Here is an 18178-nt window from a genome sequence, read left to right on the forward strand (position 1 = left end):
ATCTCCGGATGGCTCTCTGCTTGCAACTCCTTCTGCCATCGCTCTTCTGTTTTGTGGGTACTGACAAGCCCCTATGGCTATCGGTGCAACTCTGTCATTTGATAAATCCCTTTGTTTAAACTGCACTCTATAGTGAGGTGCTTTGTGTCCCTTTAACTTTGTCTTTTGCAACTTTATGATTAATTACATGATGTGCCCGAGCCAGGCTGGTGGCAATATATTTTTATACCCTGTTTTTTTTATATGCTCGGATACACCTTTGCATTTTACTGCGAAATGACTTAGAGTATCCTATACAATAAAATGGGTGTGCAACGCGATTTCACCCTGCCCTTTGGCCATCATACCTTTTGTCCTTCTTCCTGCTCTCTCAATTCTGAATTTGTCATATATGGAAAGCCATTTCACAGGCACAATCTCGGCTTTCCAAGGCAAAGCAGGAGTATGTGTTTATGGCCAGATATAGTGGCTGAGGAATGACCCCAGCACATATCCTGGCCAAGTGTCTGTTACTGGGCAGATATGGTGGCCAGTGGTTATCCCTGATTGGATAGCCTCAGCAGTTTGAATAGTGCTGATTCTGAAATTCCATCTTAACAATTGGTGCTCTGCAGTGGGATAATGTGATTGATACTTGGTGAATGCTCAGTGGAATGGTCTTATAGTACTTTTCTATGCAGCACTCTTAAAGAACTTAAAACGTCTTAGGCTTATAAAGCGATGTTAATGCTATCAATATGGAAACGTGCACTAGTGAAACCTTGTCTGTGCATAAAGTAGATTGTCTCAAGAAAGTGTGTTCTGAAAAGCATTTACCTACTTCTGGTACAAAAGATGTTGGTGCATAGAATCAGAACGCACCAGGAATCTAGGAAAGCTGCTCTGCCTGCAAATGTTTCTCCTCCTGATAATAGTGTAAGAGATAGTTATGCGTTTGATTCTTCCATTGCTACTTGTACTACAGTTAACATTACTAATGTCATATTTGATCTTAAAAAAAGACAAACCTGGACTACATGAAATACATTTGAGGTGCAAGTTGCCTAAAATGGAGTCTGATGAAGTTGAAAAGGAGAAGGACTGAGTTGTTCAGCTAGAACCTGAAAGAATTACTGGTGGTCTCAACTCCCCCAGTGGTTCTAGGTCCTCGTCTCACCGTAGATTTCCTAAGGATATGCTTGGTTTGTATGATGACAAGAATGACATCATAGAATAGTTAACTGAATTTGAATGTGTTTGTGAAGTGCAAGAAGTCGTTGAGACTGATGAGATCGATTGACTTATAAGCAGGCTTCGTCAGAGTGAGTACATTGCCATTATTGAGTTGCCTACAGCTGATACGAAAGATTTCAGAAAACAAACAGGTGCTGCTCTTAAAGTTTTGGAAGACTCCTGCCCAATACTTAGAGGTTTAGAGACCACAGAAAGGGGAATGTCACCTATGTGAGTGACTCCTTTAAAAACCTGTGGGTGGGTTGAAAACCTTAAAGTAACCACTTTTGCTGGCATGACGAATCTTGTGCTTGAGCATGTTTTTGTTTCTTGTTCCACAGGATCCTTTTCACCTGTGGAGGAAGTGAAATGTGATGGGGGAGCCCAGATGTAAGGTTCTGGAAAATGCATCCCTTCTCCCTAAAGTGGAGCCACCCCCATTGAGGCTAGGGAGGTGAGCCCTCTCCGCAAGACCCTCCCTAGGGGTTTGGGCAAGCAGGACCTCACTGGGAGTGACTCACTCTTTGGGGACGAGGAATCCAATGGTAGAATAAGAAACCATATGAAATCTGTACTCTCTGCCTATATTAAGACCACAGAAGTTGTATAAGTGATGAAGCTTTTTTTGTTTGTCGTACACCGATGCTCAACCCTCCACAGACTCAATATTATACAATCAGAAGTATGTTACCTCTTGGAACCAAGACTCCTAAAGACCACAGAAGTCTTTAGTTGGAGGAAGAGGTTCCCTGACGCAAGGCTGAATGGCAAGGGAGGAGCCGCTGTAGCGGCCGCTGCTGCTGGAGTGCAGAACGCAGAGAGCCTGGATGCGAGACCACAGAGAGGACATGGTGGACTCGTAGCCCGCAGAACTTCGATGAGTCCAGGAACTTCGGAGTCAAAAGCTCTTCAGCCTCCGTTCCGAGAGACCGAGAAGGAGAGAGTGCCATGAGCACCGGCAAGGACCTGAGAAGGCTGCCACAACCAGAGGCAATTGAACGGCAGGTGGAGGCGAATGCTGCAGACAAAGGCATCGCTGAACCCTCCCTGGCGGAAGCAACACAAGAAACCAGGTATGTGGGCCTCGCAGGAAGAAGGGAAACGGGCAGTCGATTGCTACGAGGGGGACGTTCAAACTCTGTATCCTTTACGTATCAATGAGCCCCAGAACAATCTAAATTGGGGCCGAAGAGTCCCGAGTGATACAGAACAAGCTAACAGAGGAAATCGAGAGAATCAGATTGCCAAGTCCAGAGAGGAGGAGGAGACGCAAACCCTGGCTGAATGCTACAAGGGACATCCAGGGGCTAGAGAGCAAGCAAATAGCCTGCAGCAGAGCTAAGGGGTCCGAGAGACACATGTATTGATAATACTGAAAATCAAGGGAATATTTAATTGAAAAGTTTAACATCCACGCTAACCAGGAGTAGGAGGAAAGTGGGGAGGAAACATTGTGTTCCCTATAGGTATTCCTCTTCATATAATCTGCAAACCAATGGACTGGTGGGGAGATTCAACAGGATATTGAAAAGTATGATGGAGCTCTTGAAGAGACATAGAGCTGAAGATGGAACATTTTACCATGTTTTAGTTTGCCTTTGGATAGATGTCACAAGAAGGGGGTGGCTTTAGCCCCTTTCAACATCTTCTTTTTGGACACCCAATCAGGAGGCACTTGCCTACGGTGAAGTAACAGTAGAGTACCTCCTATACTTTACCCACTTTAAATGTGGTGGTCTATATTTTGGGTCTGAGGAAGAGGATGGCTCTCCTGATAGCTGTGGCGAATCACAAGTTACAGGCTGGTCAAGCACTGGTAGGAATAGAAGGTCTCTCGTTCATTTTCCCTTGGCCAGGCTGTACTGATCATGGACCCTACAAGGCCTAGAGGTTTACAGGAAAAGTGGTCAGGACCTTACAGAATTGTAGACGTATTAGTTGAGCTCAACTATTTAGTGAACCTGGGATGCCCCAAAAGAGTCTCTTAAAGTATTCCACTTAAATAGTTTGAAGGCCTTCAACCTAAGGTGGAAATGGGGGCCCTGCTTTTGGAATCGGAGAGCGAAAAAGAAGAGTCTGAGCTGCTCCCTGATCTGTTCTAAAGTAGTCCTTCTATGTCCAAACTTTGCTTGGGCAGTTTGCCTCCTTGTTTTCACTAACTCGAGGACTGCCACGTTGGTGCCAGCATATTGATACTGGAGACAGTGTTCCTACCAAGTCTAGGATTTATGACAAGGTGAGAGCCGGCATCAAGATGTTGGAACTCTGGGTGATATGGCCCTACATGTATTCATGGTCCTGCCCAGTGGTATTGGTACCAAAGGGCATGCTGCCTCTGATTTTGAGGTTCTGTGTAGACCACAGAGCCCTAAATGCTGTCACCAAGAGAGATGCCCAAACCCTTACCAAAAACGGATGAGTTGGTGAACAAGCTTGGTGCTGCCAAGTACCTAAGAACCTTTCAGGGTATTGGCAAAAATTCTTGCAGGAAGGTACCAAGGAGCAGGCTGCATTTTCCCCACCTAAGGGTCTAAAGCAGTTCAGGATAATGTCATTTGGGTTAAAACCTGCATCTCCTACCATACAGAGGTTAGTCAAGGCCATTCAGGACTTGATTAATTCTGCATGGCAAATCTAGATTATATTGCAGTTTTCATTCCTAGATGGGAAGAGCATGTGAGACGCCTCCAAATAATATTGCAGGCTCTTCAACAGGCCCACGTGACCATAAAGGTAACCAAATGCCAGCTTGTTTAAGGTTCAGTAACCCATTTTAGACACAAGGTTTGTGAGGGGCAATATTTAGCCTCTACCTATCAAGGTGCTGGTAGTACGAGACTGGTATACAGCCCAAACCTAGTTGGGAGCCTTTTGGGGCCTTCCTGTGTACCACGGGACTTTTATGGCAGACCATGACATCGTAGCTGCCCCTTTGACTGCTCTCACCACTGCAAAGAAACATAAACGTGTCTCTTGGTCTGAGGAGTGTGAGAAGGCCTTTCAGGGCTTACATGCTTCATTGTGCCAGGTCCCTATTCTCAGGCACCTGCCTCTGAGACCCTTTATGGTACACACTGATGCCTCTGATACTGGAACAGGAACAGTCCTCGCAGCTAGCGGACAGTCAGGGAACACCCAATATGTTTCATCAGTTGCCAGCTTAAGGACAGAGAATTAAGGCGGTCCACAAGCTGAGACACTACTTCTTTGGAACTCACTTCATCATTAGACTGACCATATGCCATTAAAGCGCCTGGTCTGGACCTTTCTTTGCAGGTGAGACTAGATGCTAAAAGCCCCATGTCTAATTTTGCAGGGATGTGTTCTGGCCCTCTACTTTATGTATTCTCCACATCTCAGACTTGAAGGATACACTAAAAGTAGAGGCATTTCCACGGAAACTGGGCCATGCAGTCTTACATTGATTAGTTTACACGCATGACTTGATTATTTTAGTTCAAATGCTGATTGGCTTACAAAGTGTGTTGTGGTCTTTAGATGACTGCTATCCTATGTGAGGGGTAATAAATGAGAGGCGGACACAAGGTTGTAATATTTTCAACATTAGACATTTTATTAAAATAAAAGGGTTTAGATGACGGCCTTTCTGTCCCTATCCTAAAGAGTGTTTCCGTACCTAAGAAATCAAACTAAAGGTCAGTCAGTGTCTCGTCATAATTAGGCAAAATGTCCTTGTGTCCAAAACGTATCTGACCCTCCCACTAAAAATGAACAACAAAAGGTGCTAGGTAAATGTTTCTGCTTTAGATTCAGAAAAAAAGTGTGCAAAATCTAAGTATATAAATCCAACAAAACAATCCTCATTTTCCAGCCGATGAATCCCTTCCCCTGAACTGGGCCCTCTCTTGGCCCTCTTCTTTCTCCCACCTGTGAGGCTAAAGACCTCGGGGTCATCTTTGACTCCACTCTCACCTTCTCTCCTTACATCTCTAAAGTCACACTACCAGCTGCACCTACTCAGAGGTATTCTTCCTTTCCTCTCCTTCCCGCCAGAAGCTCACTGTCTCCAGAGCTCTGGTTCTCTCTAGGCTGGACTACTGCAACAGCCTCTTTCTAAATCTGCCTGCTTCTACTCTCCGCCCTCTGCAACTCATCCAGAACAGGACTGCAAGACTTGTCCTTGACCTCAAGCCCAGGGATCGGATCTCTCCAGGACTGGAATCTCTTCACTGGCTCCGAGGAGTACGCTCAAAACCCTGTGCATTGCCCACAAGGCCTTCTGGGGCCTGGGGCCTCATTACCTTCAACTCTCTCTTCCTAAATATCTTCCTTCTCAAGCTCTTCGCTCATCTGCCTCCAGCTCCCTCTGGGTCAATCGCTTCTCCAAGCAACAAGTTGGTGGTAGATCTTTCCTCGGCTGGGGCTTCCCTCTGGAACAGCCTCCCTGAAACTTGAGGAGAACCATCTCCGGTTCCGGAAGCACCTCAAAACCTTCCTCTTTGCTTCTGCTTACTCTCCTCTCGCCTGCTGAACTCCTGACTGAAACGGCACTGGTCACTTGGCTACCCTCTGATCTCGGGCCCAGGTCCCCTCCCCCGCCAGCTGCACACCTATACTGCCTCCCGGGCAACCCCTGCACTTGGGGGCTGTTTCTGTATCCCTTCAGTCCCCTCCAGCTCTTGGCACTTGATGTCTGCACTTACCCCTGCACTTTCCACAAGCTGGCCGCACTTTTTACCTATTGCTTTTATCTATTAATTTATTTGAATGTTTACTGTTTATCCTATGTATTGCACTGCCCCCTCCCCGTTCTCCCCTGCACTTTCCCTTTCCCCTCTACCCTGCACTTGCGCGATCTCAATGTCGCCTGGCCTATTAAGATCGTTGTCTTTGTCTTCCCTCTGTTCCCCCTCCCTTGCCTCGTCGCGCCTTGAAACACTTGTGTATAGGCACGTTATAGATATCATATCATATAACTGTCTCGGGTAGAATATTGAAAGTGTTCTGTTCAAACAATGTTCCTTTAAGATTAGTAGAAATGTCTTTCACATTACACCCCTCCTCCCCCACCGCCCAAGAATGATGGTGTCAAAGCAATGGTGTTTGAAGGGATGGCAAACGTGTCTCTTATACATAACTTCTTAAAGATGATCTCCTGGTATATTGTACTGCTAGGAAACTTTTTACAATGTCTTTTCTTTTCACATACTCTAGATGGATTACCAGGTGTACACCCCTGCCAGGAATCCCCCTGCCCACAACCCTCTGGGCTCTGTAGATTCCCTGGTATACTCTCCTGCCAGGTATCTACCCCCAAAGGCTCACTGCCTGATGTACTTTCCTCACCAGCTCTTCTTATAACCTTCTCTTTACATTTCAGTTCTCTTTCTCTTTTAAGTATAACACAGTTGTACTTCACTGTTTATACTTTATTGGCTTCAGTTTTTACTTATTCCAACTTCCCCCATATTTTTCATATATGGAGACTTCAAGGTTTGTTTGTTAACTTTGTTATTAGTGTTCATTGACTTGTGGCAATACTTGTTCTAATCTTCCCCATATTGACATCCCATGTATGAAGACTTGTACAGATCTCGTCTTTTGTTGTAAAATGGCTGGGGGATGACACATCCATAGACGCACTGCTCTTTCAGCCAGCAATACAACACTATCATCTGAGGGAACTTCCATGGATAGACAAAGCTCCAGCCAAACCACTCCCTACTATAGTTCAACTGGGCCTGACGCTGTGGAGGGCAGCGTGGAAAATATAAGGGACATGAGACCCCTACTCTAGACAAATCCCCCTTGCGGGACTAGTCGACATCCACACAGTGTCCCTGACAACTTACCGCACGCAGTGGGAAGACAAGGGAGTGGCACAGACCGGAGACCTATGGAAAGATGGACAATGGTGGATTTTCAGACCTTAATGGATGAACACGGCATACACAGTAGACAATTTCTATTGAACAATAGTATGGTACAGAGGATCAAGAGGAGGAGGAGGACATTTCCAGGAGAAGGAGATGGCAAGGGAGTACTGGATGCGTGGTACGATGTGTCGGAGGGAGGACACACGATATCCAGACTCTATGAACAGCTCCTGAGTAGCAACAATGAGAGGGCGCTGGAAGCGAGAGCCAGATGGGAAGAGGAGCTCCACAGGACTTTCACTGATGAGGATTGGAGCAGGACACTTCATTATTCTAAAAAAGTCTCCAGAAATGCGAGATTCAAGCAAATGCAGCTGTACCTCATACACAGGTCATATCTCACACCCAACAGAATGCCACACATGGGACACAAACCCGAGACTGCCCACGCTGTGTGACAGAAAAGGTGGATATGATGCATATGTTCTGGTCCTGCCCGGTGATACTTAACTTTTGGGACACGGTGAAAATGAGAGCAGTGGCAGGAGGGATCCAAATGCAAGCTTGGTTGCCGGAATCCTATCTTCTGGGGCTGTTCCCGAGGGGCGGCAGATAAAGAACGCATATAGTGAAAATGGAAGACCTAATGTGTATTCCCTGCGAAACTCTGCATAGCGATGACATGGAAGTTGGGTAGAGGGCCATCAGTAGAAATGTGTTGGGCAGACCTGAAGAAATAGACAATAGCGGAAACATCAGTGTTGTCCAAAGCGATGCAGTTGGGAGAGGGGGAGAGCGGGGCCAAACTACTTGCATGGAACTCCCTCATACAGGACCTGTTTAATAGCACAGATGGGCAAGACACGACAGGCCCTAGTGGGCCGGAGGAGGACGGAACTCCCTGCGACAATGCAAACGAGGGAACTCTATAGGGTCTGTGGCCATGCCGCAAAGGGTCTAACGAGGGAGCCAGGGACAATAAACTGCTGAACATTATGGACAGACGAGGAGAGGGCCAAGCCTACGCGCCATGGAGACGGATGATAGAGTGCGGATCCCAACACTAAGTGCCAGTTGTAGTGTGATGTTTGTTGTTGACTTTTGTTATGTGTTGGAAATTAATAAAGAGATTTAAAAAATATATATATCCTTTAACATTAACATGAAATGAAATCAATGTATTAATTGCTACCTTAAATAATAATCCTCTTTAAATTTAAACTTTGGGATTGGGACTGCTGTAAAACTAGAGACTCTGTCTCGTCTTATAAATCACTAGCTGTTCCTGGCATAACATACGCGGTTCTAGCATATCTTAAAGGTCAATACTGGTCGGTAATTCAATATCGGAATTACCACTGATCATTTCCAGGAAGGGGGCGTAGGTCCCTGTGACTTATTAATGGTCATTGAAAAGGCTAAACATATCGGATGGGATGAGAGGTATGCGCGGTATAAGAACAGTATCTAAATTCCATCGATCACTCAGGCCTCTATGATGTGTCTTTGTAGACACGTAATTGTCAACCTTGTTCCATTGCAGATGCCTGTGATGGCATAAGATTGCGTAATAGCATAATTACACCAGCTACTTTCAATTTTAGCTTGTGAGTAGGCATTCGTCCTACAGTATTTCGCTCTTTAGAGACTGAAACGTTGAGCTGGTAATTAACTATTCCTTGACACTGGAAACGCTGTGCCCTGCAGATCTTGCAGATCTTTAAAAAAAAAAGAAAATTCGTAGCGATTTCAATTAAATGTTGAGAATGGGGCAGTCAGAAGATTTCCAGGATTGGGCGAGAGTTAGTCAGGCCGTAGCCAGCAGCCAAGTGATTACAAGCCCTGTGTCCCCACTTAGCCCGTACACCTCTTCTTGATCTATGTCCCCAAATACCAATGTTAGTAGGTTTAGTTGGAGTGCACACCCAGTGATACACCAGACTATGGATAGGATCTCCTTCCAATAGAGTTGAGAGTGGGGGCAGAACCACCACATGTGCTCCAGGGTGCTGATCTGCCCGCAGCCCCTCCAGCACAGGGGAGAATACTCTGAGGAACCTTTGTGGAGTCGTGGGGAGAGAGACCCCATCGAGGCATAAATTTAGAAGAGTTCTCTTTGATAAGGGTACACTTAGAGTTTTTTTTGGGCCCTCGACGAGGGGGTCGGGGGTGTTGAGGGGTCAGAGGGATTCAGGGGGGTTTGGGGTGAGGGTAGATTGGGGCGGTTGGGGGACGAGGGGTCAGGGGGATTTTGGGGGGGGGCAGGGGGACTTCCTCTTTCCAAGGCTAACATGTTTGGTAGCTTTTCCTCCGGGTCAGATCTATCTAGCAGCCTATCAATGCTGGTGATCTTGTGTTTTCCTGGCATGTCGCTGATGAGCAACTCGAGAGCTGTGGGATTCATAGCTGTGGGATCTGGCCCTTCATACTTCCTTGCCTGTGATCCAGTGTCTCAGCTTGCAATCCTGAAGCCTCTCTGTTTCGGTTAGGGAGAATTTGACCTTGGAAGTGTTTGTAATGGAGCGGGCGGTCCTGATTGTAGCAGTCCCGAAGGAGGCCCGATCCTCCATTGAGCCAGGGACTGAAGGTCGTTAGGGTGCATCTTTCATCCCCAGAACCTGTGTGCCACATCCCAATAGGATAGGGTCGCAAGGGAGTGGCCCGCCCACTGTACGGCACTGCTTGCGCATGAATGGGAGAGAGCCCAGAGGGTAGTAGGTACAGGACTGTTTCGAGGCGAGGCCAACCCTAGCAAGTGTATGCACTTCCCCATTTCTCTGTGTGCCAATTGGGCTGCTGAGAGTTATTGCCACAAGTTGGGGACCCCCACAACCACCCAATGCCGTGCCTCGAAATAGAACCTTTCAGGACACACGATCTTGCTTCCCACCATATGTGGTTGGATGCTGTGAGGGGTCATTAATGCGAGGCAGACAGCTGTTTGATCATTTATTAAAACATGCCATTTTCTGAAAATAAATGTAGTAAAATGTCTTACTATCCCTACTCTGCTGTTGATTTCCCTGCCGAACCGAAGCTAAGGGAAAACACTCAGGATATCTGGCCCTCACACTAAGCAACAAATATACAAAGAAAATATGGCAATACAACATAACATAAAAAACATTCACAGTTTCTTGATAACCTACCAATGTTCTGGGTACATTTCCTTATCCAGGATTTAAGGTAAATTCTGCTAATATTCAACCATAGAAAGTAAGGAGGGAATCCTTGTAGGTAAGACAGTCTCTAATCAGTTCTTGATGTTTCAAAGTCATAGTAAAGGTTTGTTAACCAAAGTTCCAATGATGGCAACTCTTTTCTTCTTGGTGAAATAGCAACCTACCACATCCTCAAAACAGCACCAATAGTAATCCACGCCACAGTGCTTTGTCACCACTTCAAGAAGACTTGCCACAGTACTTAAAAAATGCAATCTCTACAACTGTCAATGTGACACAGTTCTTGGTTAACAGTTAGAATATCATAAGTTACAGTTTTAGAATTCACAATGGTATATTTGTTAGGATTACTTTTCAGTGCTGCTGCCATTTCAACAACTTCACTTCTACTCGATTCATCATGAGAACAGTCACCATTGTCTCACAGTACTCCACTTCTTTTAGGCTACTACAATGTTGCATCTGCTGACAGCCAGATATACCACCACAGCTTCAACACTTTGGACTACTACCACAACTTCAGTTATTTGTACTTCTAGACAGGCTTTGACAATATTCGCTTTCAAGTACTTCAACACCTTCAAGTGGGCAAGGCACTCTTCCTCTGACTATCCTTCTTCGAAAGGGCCAGCCTCTTTTCCTTTCTTGTCTGTCACAATAATAACCTGGGTTTGCCTCTACAACCCACCTCTCTGTCTTCCACAGTCTTAGGCAATACAGGTTGTCTCAACTTCAAAGTAATCTTTACAAGCAGCCAGTTTCCCTTGTCCTGCTTTACCTTCACCTTTCTGCCAGCTATCACCCTAAGTAATTACCCAGAAGCTTTGGTACCACTCTTAGCTTCAGGTAATGCTTACACACTTGTATCCTAGGCCAGTTGAACTGTTATTTGATTCACAGTAACAGTTAGATTGCTTTTTAACTTTAAGAAAGGCTGGTTTTACTCTTAATATGGAGAGACTCTTGGCTTCGGCAATGCTAGCTCTTTTTCATGGTAAATATACAGTTAAAGTCTTTAACTTCTTGTGTAACAAAAGGTATGCTGCATTAAAGTAAGGAGAGTTCAGTCTTTCTTTAGGAATCGCAATTGTGCACACACGCCCACTCTTTGATATAGTTTTCACAAGTCAACAATTGTTATTATCAAGGTTAGGTATTCGGTAACGACCTTCAAACATTCACTCTTCTTAATTAATGACACGCGACCATTCCTTCAGCTAGATACAGTCGGTTAAGGGTTTAACAATGTATTCAAGCAGTGTTTGCTCTCCACGCGAATAAAAGGACTTTCCTAATATACGCATGCGCTACTTTTCCATTGTTTATGTAACATAACATCAACTAACAACTTCAGCTCGCTTTAAATCACATGTGAGTGAATAGGGAACTGGATACTGTTGCCATCAATGCTCGTGCAAGGTATTAAAATACCAGGCTTCACTCACCAGCTTCTTTAACACTTGCTCTGCTGGTCGCACTGCTTCCACGACTGCTGCCACAACTTCTACTGCTTCTGTCTCTTAGGGACTCATTCCCTTCCTCTCTGAAGAGGTCTTCAGTCTGGCCACAAGTTTAAGGATCCTTGCTCGCTCCTGAGACCCATGGCTTGACAAATGCTCCTTGCCTCAGTCTCTGACACGTTCTCTGCACGGCAACCACAGCAATCGGGCTCACACGGGGAAAGACGGTCTATCTGCACTTCTTCCGCTGCGCAGCCTCTGCACTTCAGAGTTTGGGGGGGGGAACAGGACACTCTCAGAACAAGCAGGTGAAATCTGCTGTATCCACGTTCCAGGGTCCTTCTTGTTCTCCAACCTCTGCTTGGTTTGGCAGCTTTGTGCATACTTCCTGCTTCTACTGATACAGTTCACACTCCAGTCACAGTTCCAGCTCCTTCTAATTGTCTGCACCTGAGGGGGCCTTTTATGCCTCGAAGGTTCCTTCAGGTATGGGCTGTTGGGCTTAATTGCCTAACTACTGCTACAGAATGCTTTTCAGCCCTCTTCCTCGTCACAGTACTCATGGGATTACAGGACTTGTAGTCCCCTTCAACAAATTATTTCTTTTAAGTATTGAATTGATTTTATATGGGTAGACTTATTCCCCATAGTCATTTATAGATGGACACTTAGAATTTGTGGTTATAGAGGAAGACATTTGATTTAAGGCACTTTCGCAAGATCCTTTCACATTATACATTTAGATGTAAAGAGGGTGTTCATCCTGAAATGCCATAGAAGATCTTTCTGTTAACAGGGCTTGCTCAGATTTCACAGAACTTGTACCCAGAGTCATAGATCTTATATATGGGTCAGGGAACGTTATAATGACAATATGCCATCACCTGTTTTGGTAACCCAGAAAGGTACTTCTCAGAAGACAAATACAGCGTCTCATCCCACAGGATCTCCTCACCACCCTGTGCCTTGTCTCCTCCCAGGTGATCCTCCTGTAGTACACCACCCCCAAGATCAGGATCAGGAAGCGTCTGACTTTCCATGGCCACCTGGGAGGAGACTTTAGCAGGATTTCAGTGAGGGATCCGTAGGATTCTTCACAATGCCCACAAGGAAGGGTTTGCCTATATGGATAGGAATGCTAGTGAAGAGGTATAGCAGTCTGAGGAGGATATTCATCTTTGTTGAATGTATGCAGCCCAGCCAGGCTATTTCCAAGGGGGAGCCAGTAGTTGAAATACGTAGCAAGAGTTTTGAGTAGAGGGCCTTGTTAAACTGTAAAGGTCTATGCTTCTTGGGGCAATAACTACTCCTAGATACTTTAGGGATTTTTTAGAACTGTTCATGGGGAACGCAGAATCCAAGCAATAGATCGTGTCCGCCTCTTCAGAGATATTAATCCCAAGGGACTTTTTGAAGTTTATGGTGTAACCTGAGGCCAGGCCAAAGGGCTTGAGTTCGCGAAACACATTGGGAAGGGGGTCCTTGGTGTAGCTGAGGAACAGGACATCGTCCGCATATAGTGCTATTTTTGGATGGGAGGGGACGGCATCCAAAAATAGCACTATAGTGTCCATTTGCCCTGACGGACATTTCGGGCCAAGGATTTTATCACCAAAGCTAAGAGCAGGGAAGAGAGTAGATATCCCGCAAATGTTGGGTGGGTGAGGCAGCCAGTAGAACCTCTGGTCTCCCCTCTCTTCCCTCTGGGGTAATTCGACCGTGGGGCAATGGTTATCAGTTGGATGGGTGCTCGTCACCTCCCGGAATCTCCAGCGGGTCCCCTGGGTCGGGTGACATCCAGCAGCTCACTCCTGCGCCACCTATGCCCCTCCACCGGGTCTTGCCTGCCTTTCTCTGGTCCCTTACTCTGTGCTTCGTGATGCACGGTCTCCCCGGGTTAATCCGAGGCCGCTCAGGCTCCCGATCGGGACTTGGCCGCCACTGGGCAGGGGTTAGGATTTCAGATTCTGGGCTAGAGCGTGCCTTTTGGAGCCTCACAAAGAGGAGTGTGTAGGCAGATATGTTTTTTTTTGTTCTGTTTATGCTTTTACCTTGGTAGAAAGAGATCCCAGCAAATTAGCAATTAACATTACCAAAAGTTTTTTTCTTGTGATCAAAAGTTATATACATATCAGGAACATTATTAGGCAAATTAAAATTCAAATTTAGTTTTAACAAATTGAGATGCATCACAGGTGAAATCATTTCACTTTTTAACATGTTTAATTTGGATGCTAGAGCCAACAGATTTCACACCTATAGTTAACTCCTACATTTTATGGAAAGAAATGCCCATCAAGTTAACCTGAATTGAACTTGCAAGAGTCCTGGGTGGTCTTTGAGTTTTCTATGGGTGCTGTTTTTAAAAAAAAAAAAAAAAAAAAATTAAAAGCAATACCTTCAGCTTGTGTGTGTTAATAAAAAAGCTGTGAAAATCATTTTGTATTTCTTTCTTTAAAAGGTCTCATGTTCTTCAGAAGGACTAAAGGTTTGGGTCCAGCAAACCACATATTTATGTAGCCATGCAGGACAAGTACTCGCCATCAGTATCCAGTTGAATGGCTGGGTATATGGTGGGAGCCTGATCTGTCCCAGTTGTTGGGACTTCTGTGAATCATGTCCCCCTGAACGGGATCCTCCTCACAATAACATAACAAAGACCATGGCAATAGGTAAGTTGATTTAAGATGTTTCTCTTTTTTCTAAGCAGACTCAGCAGTATGTGCAAAAGGACACCTAGTCCTTAGACTGCTTTTTTTAAAAAAAATAACGTCTTTAAATGTAATTAATTGCCATGTTTTGATTCCAAATAACCAACATGACTTTGCTTTGACTTTGAAAGGCATACTATTTTTTTAAAAAATCTTAAATTCATTTAATTTTGTCATGTAATAATATATCTAAATAGTCATTGGTAACAGTGCAGCATGTTCAAATCCCCTGTACATGTGTGTATACGAAGACCTAAATCAAGTCAGTTGATTTAGTTTCATTGTACACATTACAATACAGGAAAAGACTAATATCATGGGGAAGGAGTGGCACATCACTGACGCATATCAATTGAAACATGATAGCTTTTAATCCCACTTGAACATAGGTTGTCTTTGATGGGAAAAGGGTTGTACGGTAAACGGAGGATAGCCTACTTGACAGGTTGGAGGTGCTGAAACAAAAGGGTATTTCAATAAACAAAGGATGACCTTTCTGGCAGTACTTGGTACACTGTTGGTCCTGGGACAAGATCCAGAATCATAGGGATTACCACACACCGCTCACCCTTTCCAACTCTCTCCTTAGGACTGGTCTAGCCTCCTTGAACCGGTTTCCCCAAACATTTTCCTGGGTTTCCCTTAGCTACAGTCCTAGGATCAGTGTAGAGTGATAGAATACCCCACCAGAACTAACTAAGCATATATATTGACCCAATATAAGAGGGTATCTAACACTTATTGTTCGGGTGAATTAATAAATTAAATTTGATCAAAAGGGGCCTAAGCTAAGAGGACCTAATGTCCTTAGATTAATATACACTTCCCTATGGTAGTTCACAAACTTGCAAGGTTGTCGAACACAAATGTATCCTTTAATACATTGCATCGCAAAGTATTTAAACCACTCGAGTATGCTTCTTTACTTGCTCTTGGTAGACCTGCAGATGAGCTGTCCTCTGCAGGAATCTGTTCTCTTTGCAAACTACTACCATGCTACCAGCTTTCACCCTCCTTTCCTAGTGGTCTCCTTTGGTAGGATTTTCCCCCCACATGGCTCCTTTTCGGCTGTGGTAGTTATAACTCCCCCCAACCCCAGCCAATGGTTACTCTCCTAGGTTCGCATCTATAATTGGCTGTTGGTTGTCTCCATGACCATCAGTTTGGCTTCATAGCTGCCAGAGGCATGAAAACTGCTCTCCTGAACACATGTGAAGATCTGATCTCTAACCTTGATTCCAGCATTCCGTCTGTCCTCATCCTCATTGATCTTTCCTCTGCGTTCCACACGGTCAACCACGCCATCCAGATCAATCAATGCTGTGAGAACCTGGGCATCATGGATCAGGCCCTGGAGTGGCTGACGACCTTCCTCTTGGACTGCCACTCCCAGGTCCAACTTGGTCCCTTTCTCTCTGCCACCTCTCTCTACCTTTGGCGTTCCCGAGGGCTCTATCCTCTCACCCTGGTTTTTCAACCTCCTTTTGGCCCCTTTGGCCCACCTGATCTCTACCTTCTCCTCTAACTTTCAGCGTTATACGGATGACACTCCGCTTGCCTTCAGGCTCCCCTCAGCCTCCTCTCGTCTCTCACTCATTCCTGACTGTCTATCCACAATCAGTATTGGTGCACCTCCAATGATCTCTGCCTCAATACCAGTAAGAAGGATATCCTTCTCATTGGGACCCTTGCCCCTGCTTTCCCTCTCTCACGCTGGCCGCCCGCCTTGGACCTTCTTCCACCTCCTTCCTGCGAGACAATGTCACCCTCACCTGGTCTCCACAGGGGCGTAGCTTGTGGCTGAAGGCTGCTGTCTGCACTGGTGTTGCACTGCTTCTAAGATGGTGCTTGCCCCCGTCTTCCCTTCGATCTCACTTCGGAAGGTGTTTGCCTGCAACGTCGAAACAAGATATTAGCCAACTGAGTGGAGCCGGATTGGCTTGACCCCTTTCCGATTTCCTTCTCTTCTTCTGGCTCACCTTGGGTTTTTAAAAGGTGGGCTCTCCGTCCTGCACTCTCTGGCAGGGGTGCGGTATGTACAGTCTTTCCCCAAGATCAAGTTACTTCAATGATCCGATGGGTGTTGCTGCTGATTTGGAAGAACCTGAGTAAGCAGGTAAGTCTCTATACCAATGCCTTCTTGGAATAGATGCTTAAAGTCTGTCGCCCAAGTTTTCTAATTAGCGTTTGTTCTTTTCTTTTAGGCGTATTGTCGAGCGGCTTCCGGATGACGGATTGACTCTCCTTGCAATGTTAAGCAGGTTTCTTGCAGGTGAGTATAGCGCTATGCGAGGCGCACCAAATGTTCGAATAGCCTTTCTTGCTGTGCGTGACTAACCCTCTCTGTCTTTTCTATTCAGCAGGTGCGGTGCGATTCAAGGAAGATGATGGAAGGACCGCTCAATGAAGTTCCTGGAAGATGCCGACCCAGGTGAGGATGGATGCTCGTGCGGCACCTTCTATTCTGCTTCTCTGCCGATGCGGCGATCCGGGAATAAGCAGAAGGCAGGGCCAGAATGTTCGATTACAGGTAAGGCCTTCGTCGCTTAATAACTCCTATTCTTCTCTTTTCCATTCACAGGTGCCGATGGATAGAAAACTCTGGACGGGCTTGGCTGAAGAAGAGCTGAGCAGACACGGTGAGCGTTAAGCTGCAGGAGTGCAGCATAACGCAAAGCGTGTTCTGTTTGCAGGGTGCGGTTTAAATAGCCTTGCAAGTCGTTCCTGGCAAATAGTCCTTTAACCGTATCCTGCCACTTCAGGTAAAGTAGTCCCACAGCCACACCCTGTACCAGAAGGCTCAGCCTCATTAAGCTGAGAATATAGTTCCATGAGTTCAACACCTACTATGAGCCTGGCGCCTTAGGGGCTTCATAAGCCCTTAAGGATGCCAGTGTTAAGGGTGCCCTCACCAGATTCAAGGGTGTGGGAGCATGCGCCATGACAGCCTCCCCCCCTCCCTAAAGCCCCCCTAATGACGGGTTCACCCATTGGTCGTGGTTTGTATGGGTGATTGCGGTGGAACTTTCTTAGTAGCCGTGGGGTATGCATGTGTTCGCTAGGCTCCCACGATCTTTCATGTGGTCCGTATCCTTTCCAGTGTATTAAGTAAAATAGCTTTGATTTAGTGATTTTTGAGTCCAGGATCTCTTTGACCTCAAATTCAGGTTCTCCATTGACTGTGATTGGTTTCGGTGGTTTTTAAAACTCGCGTCCCAGGTTGCACCGGTTTCAAAAGAGAGACCTGAAACACAGGATGAATCATGTGTGAGGGTAAGTCCAATTTCATAGCTACCGGATTGATTATGGCCTTAATGGTATATGGACCTAAATATCTAGGATTGAAGGTACGAGTTCCTTTCACTGGAATGTGTTTTGATGACAACCAGACTTGATCCCCTACCTGATATCTTCTATGCACGTCAGCCGATTTTCTTGCATCTTCTCCAGCATGGGGTCTGGCATGGATTCACATGCTCATGAATATTCCCCGTCGTCAGGCCGGGAATCCTCGGTAAAGAAAAAATCAGTATCAGTTTCGTTTCTGATCTGTCTTTCTTAGTAGTAACCAATCACTGATCTCTGGGTCATACTGTCCCCAGCCAATGACTGCCCTCTACCTAAGCCCCTCCCCTGGCAGCCATCCTCAGATTTTTACCGCACGTTGAAGTGTTGGAGTCCTCGTGTTTTAGCTCTCAAGCTTTTACTGCGTTTTTGCGCTTTTTCAGATTTTTCTCATTTTTTCAGTTAATCGAGCCTCAAACTCCACCGTTTCT

At 45.7% G+C, this 18178-nt stretch overlaps 1 protein-coding gene across 2 annotated transcripts in view; it reads left to right on the forward strand.

Annotated features, from left to right (window-relative positions):
- The window catches only part of LMLN (leishmanolysin like peptidase), a 951783-nt gene that overhangs the window by 808570 nt on the left and 125035 nt on the right, over window positions 1-18178 (forward strand). For both annotated transcript variants that reach the window (XM_069616632.1, XM_069616633.1), the window contains exon 16: window positions 14153-14363. In XM_069616632.1, coding sequence (XP_069472733.1) covers window positions 14153-14363 — 211 coding nt within the window. The remainder of the gene's footprint in view (window positions 1-14152; window positions 14364-18178) is intronic.

This window comes from Ambystoma mexicanum, chromosome 9 (assembly GCF_040938575.1).
Source record: "Ambystoma mexicanum isolate Mex_15411 chromosome 9, UKY_AmexF1_1, whole genome shotgun sequence".
Taxonomy (NCBI): Eukaryota; Metazoa; Chordata; class Amphibia; order Caudata; family Ambystomatidae; genus Ambystoma; species Ambystoma mexicanum.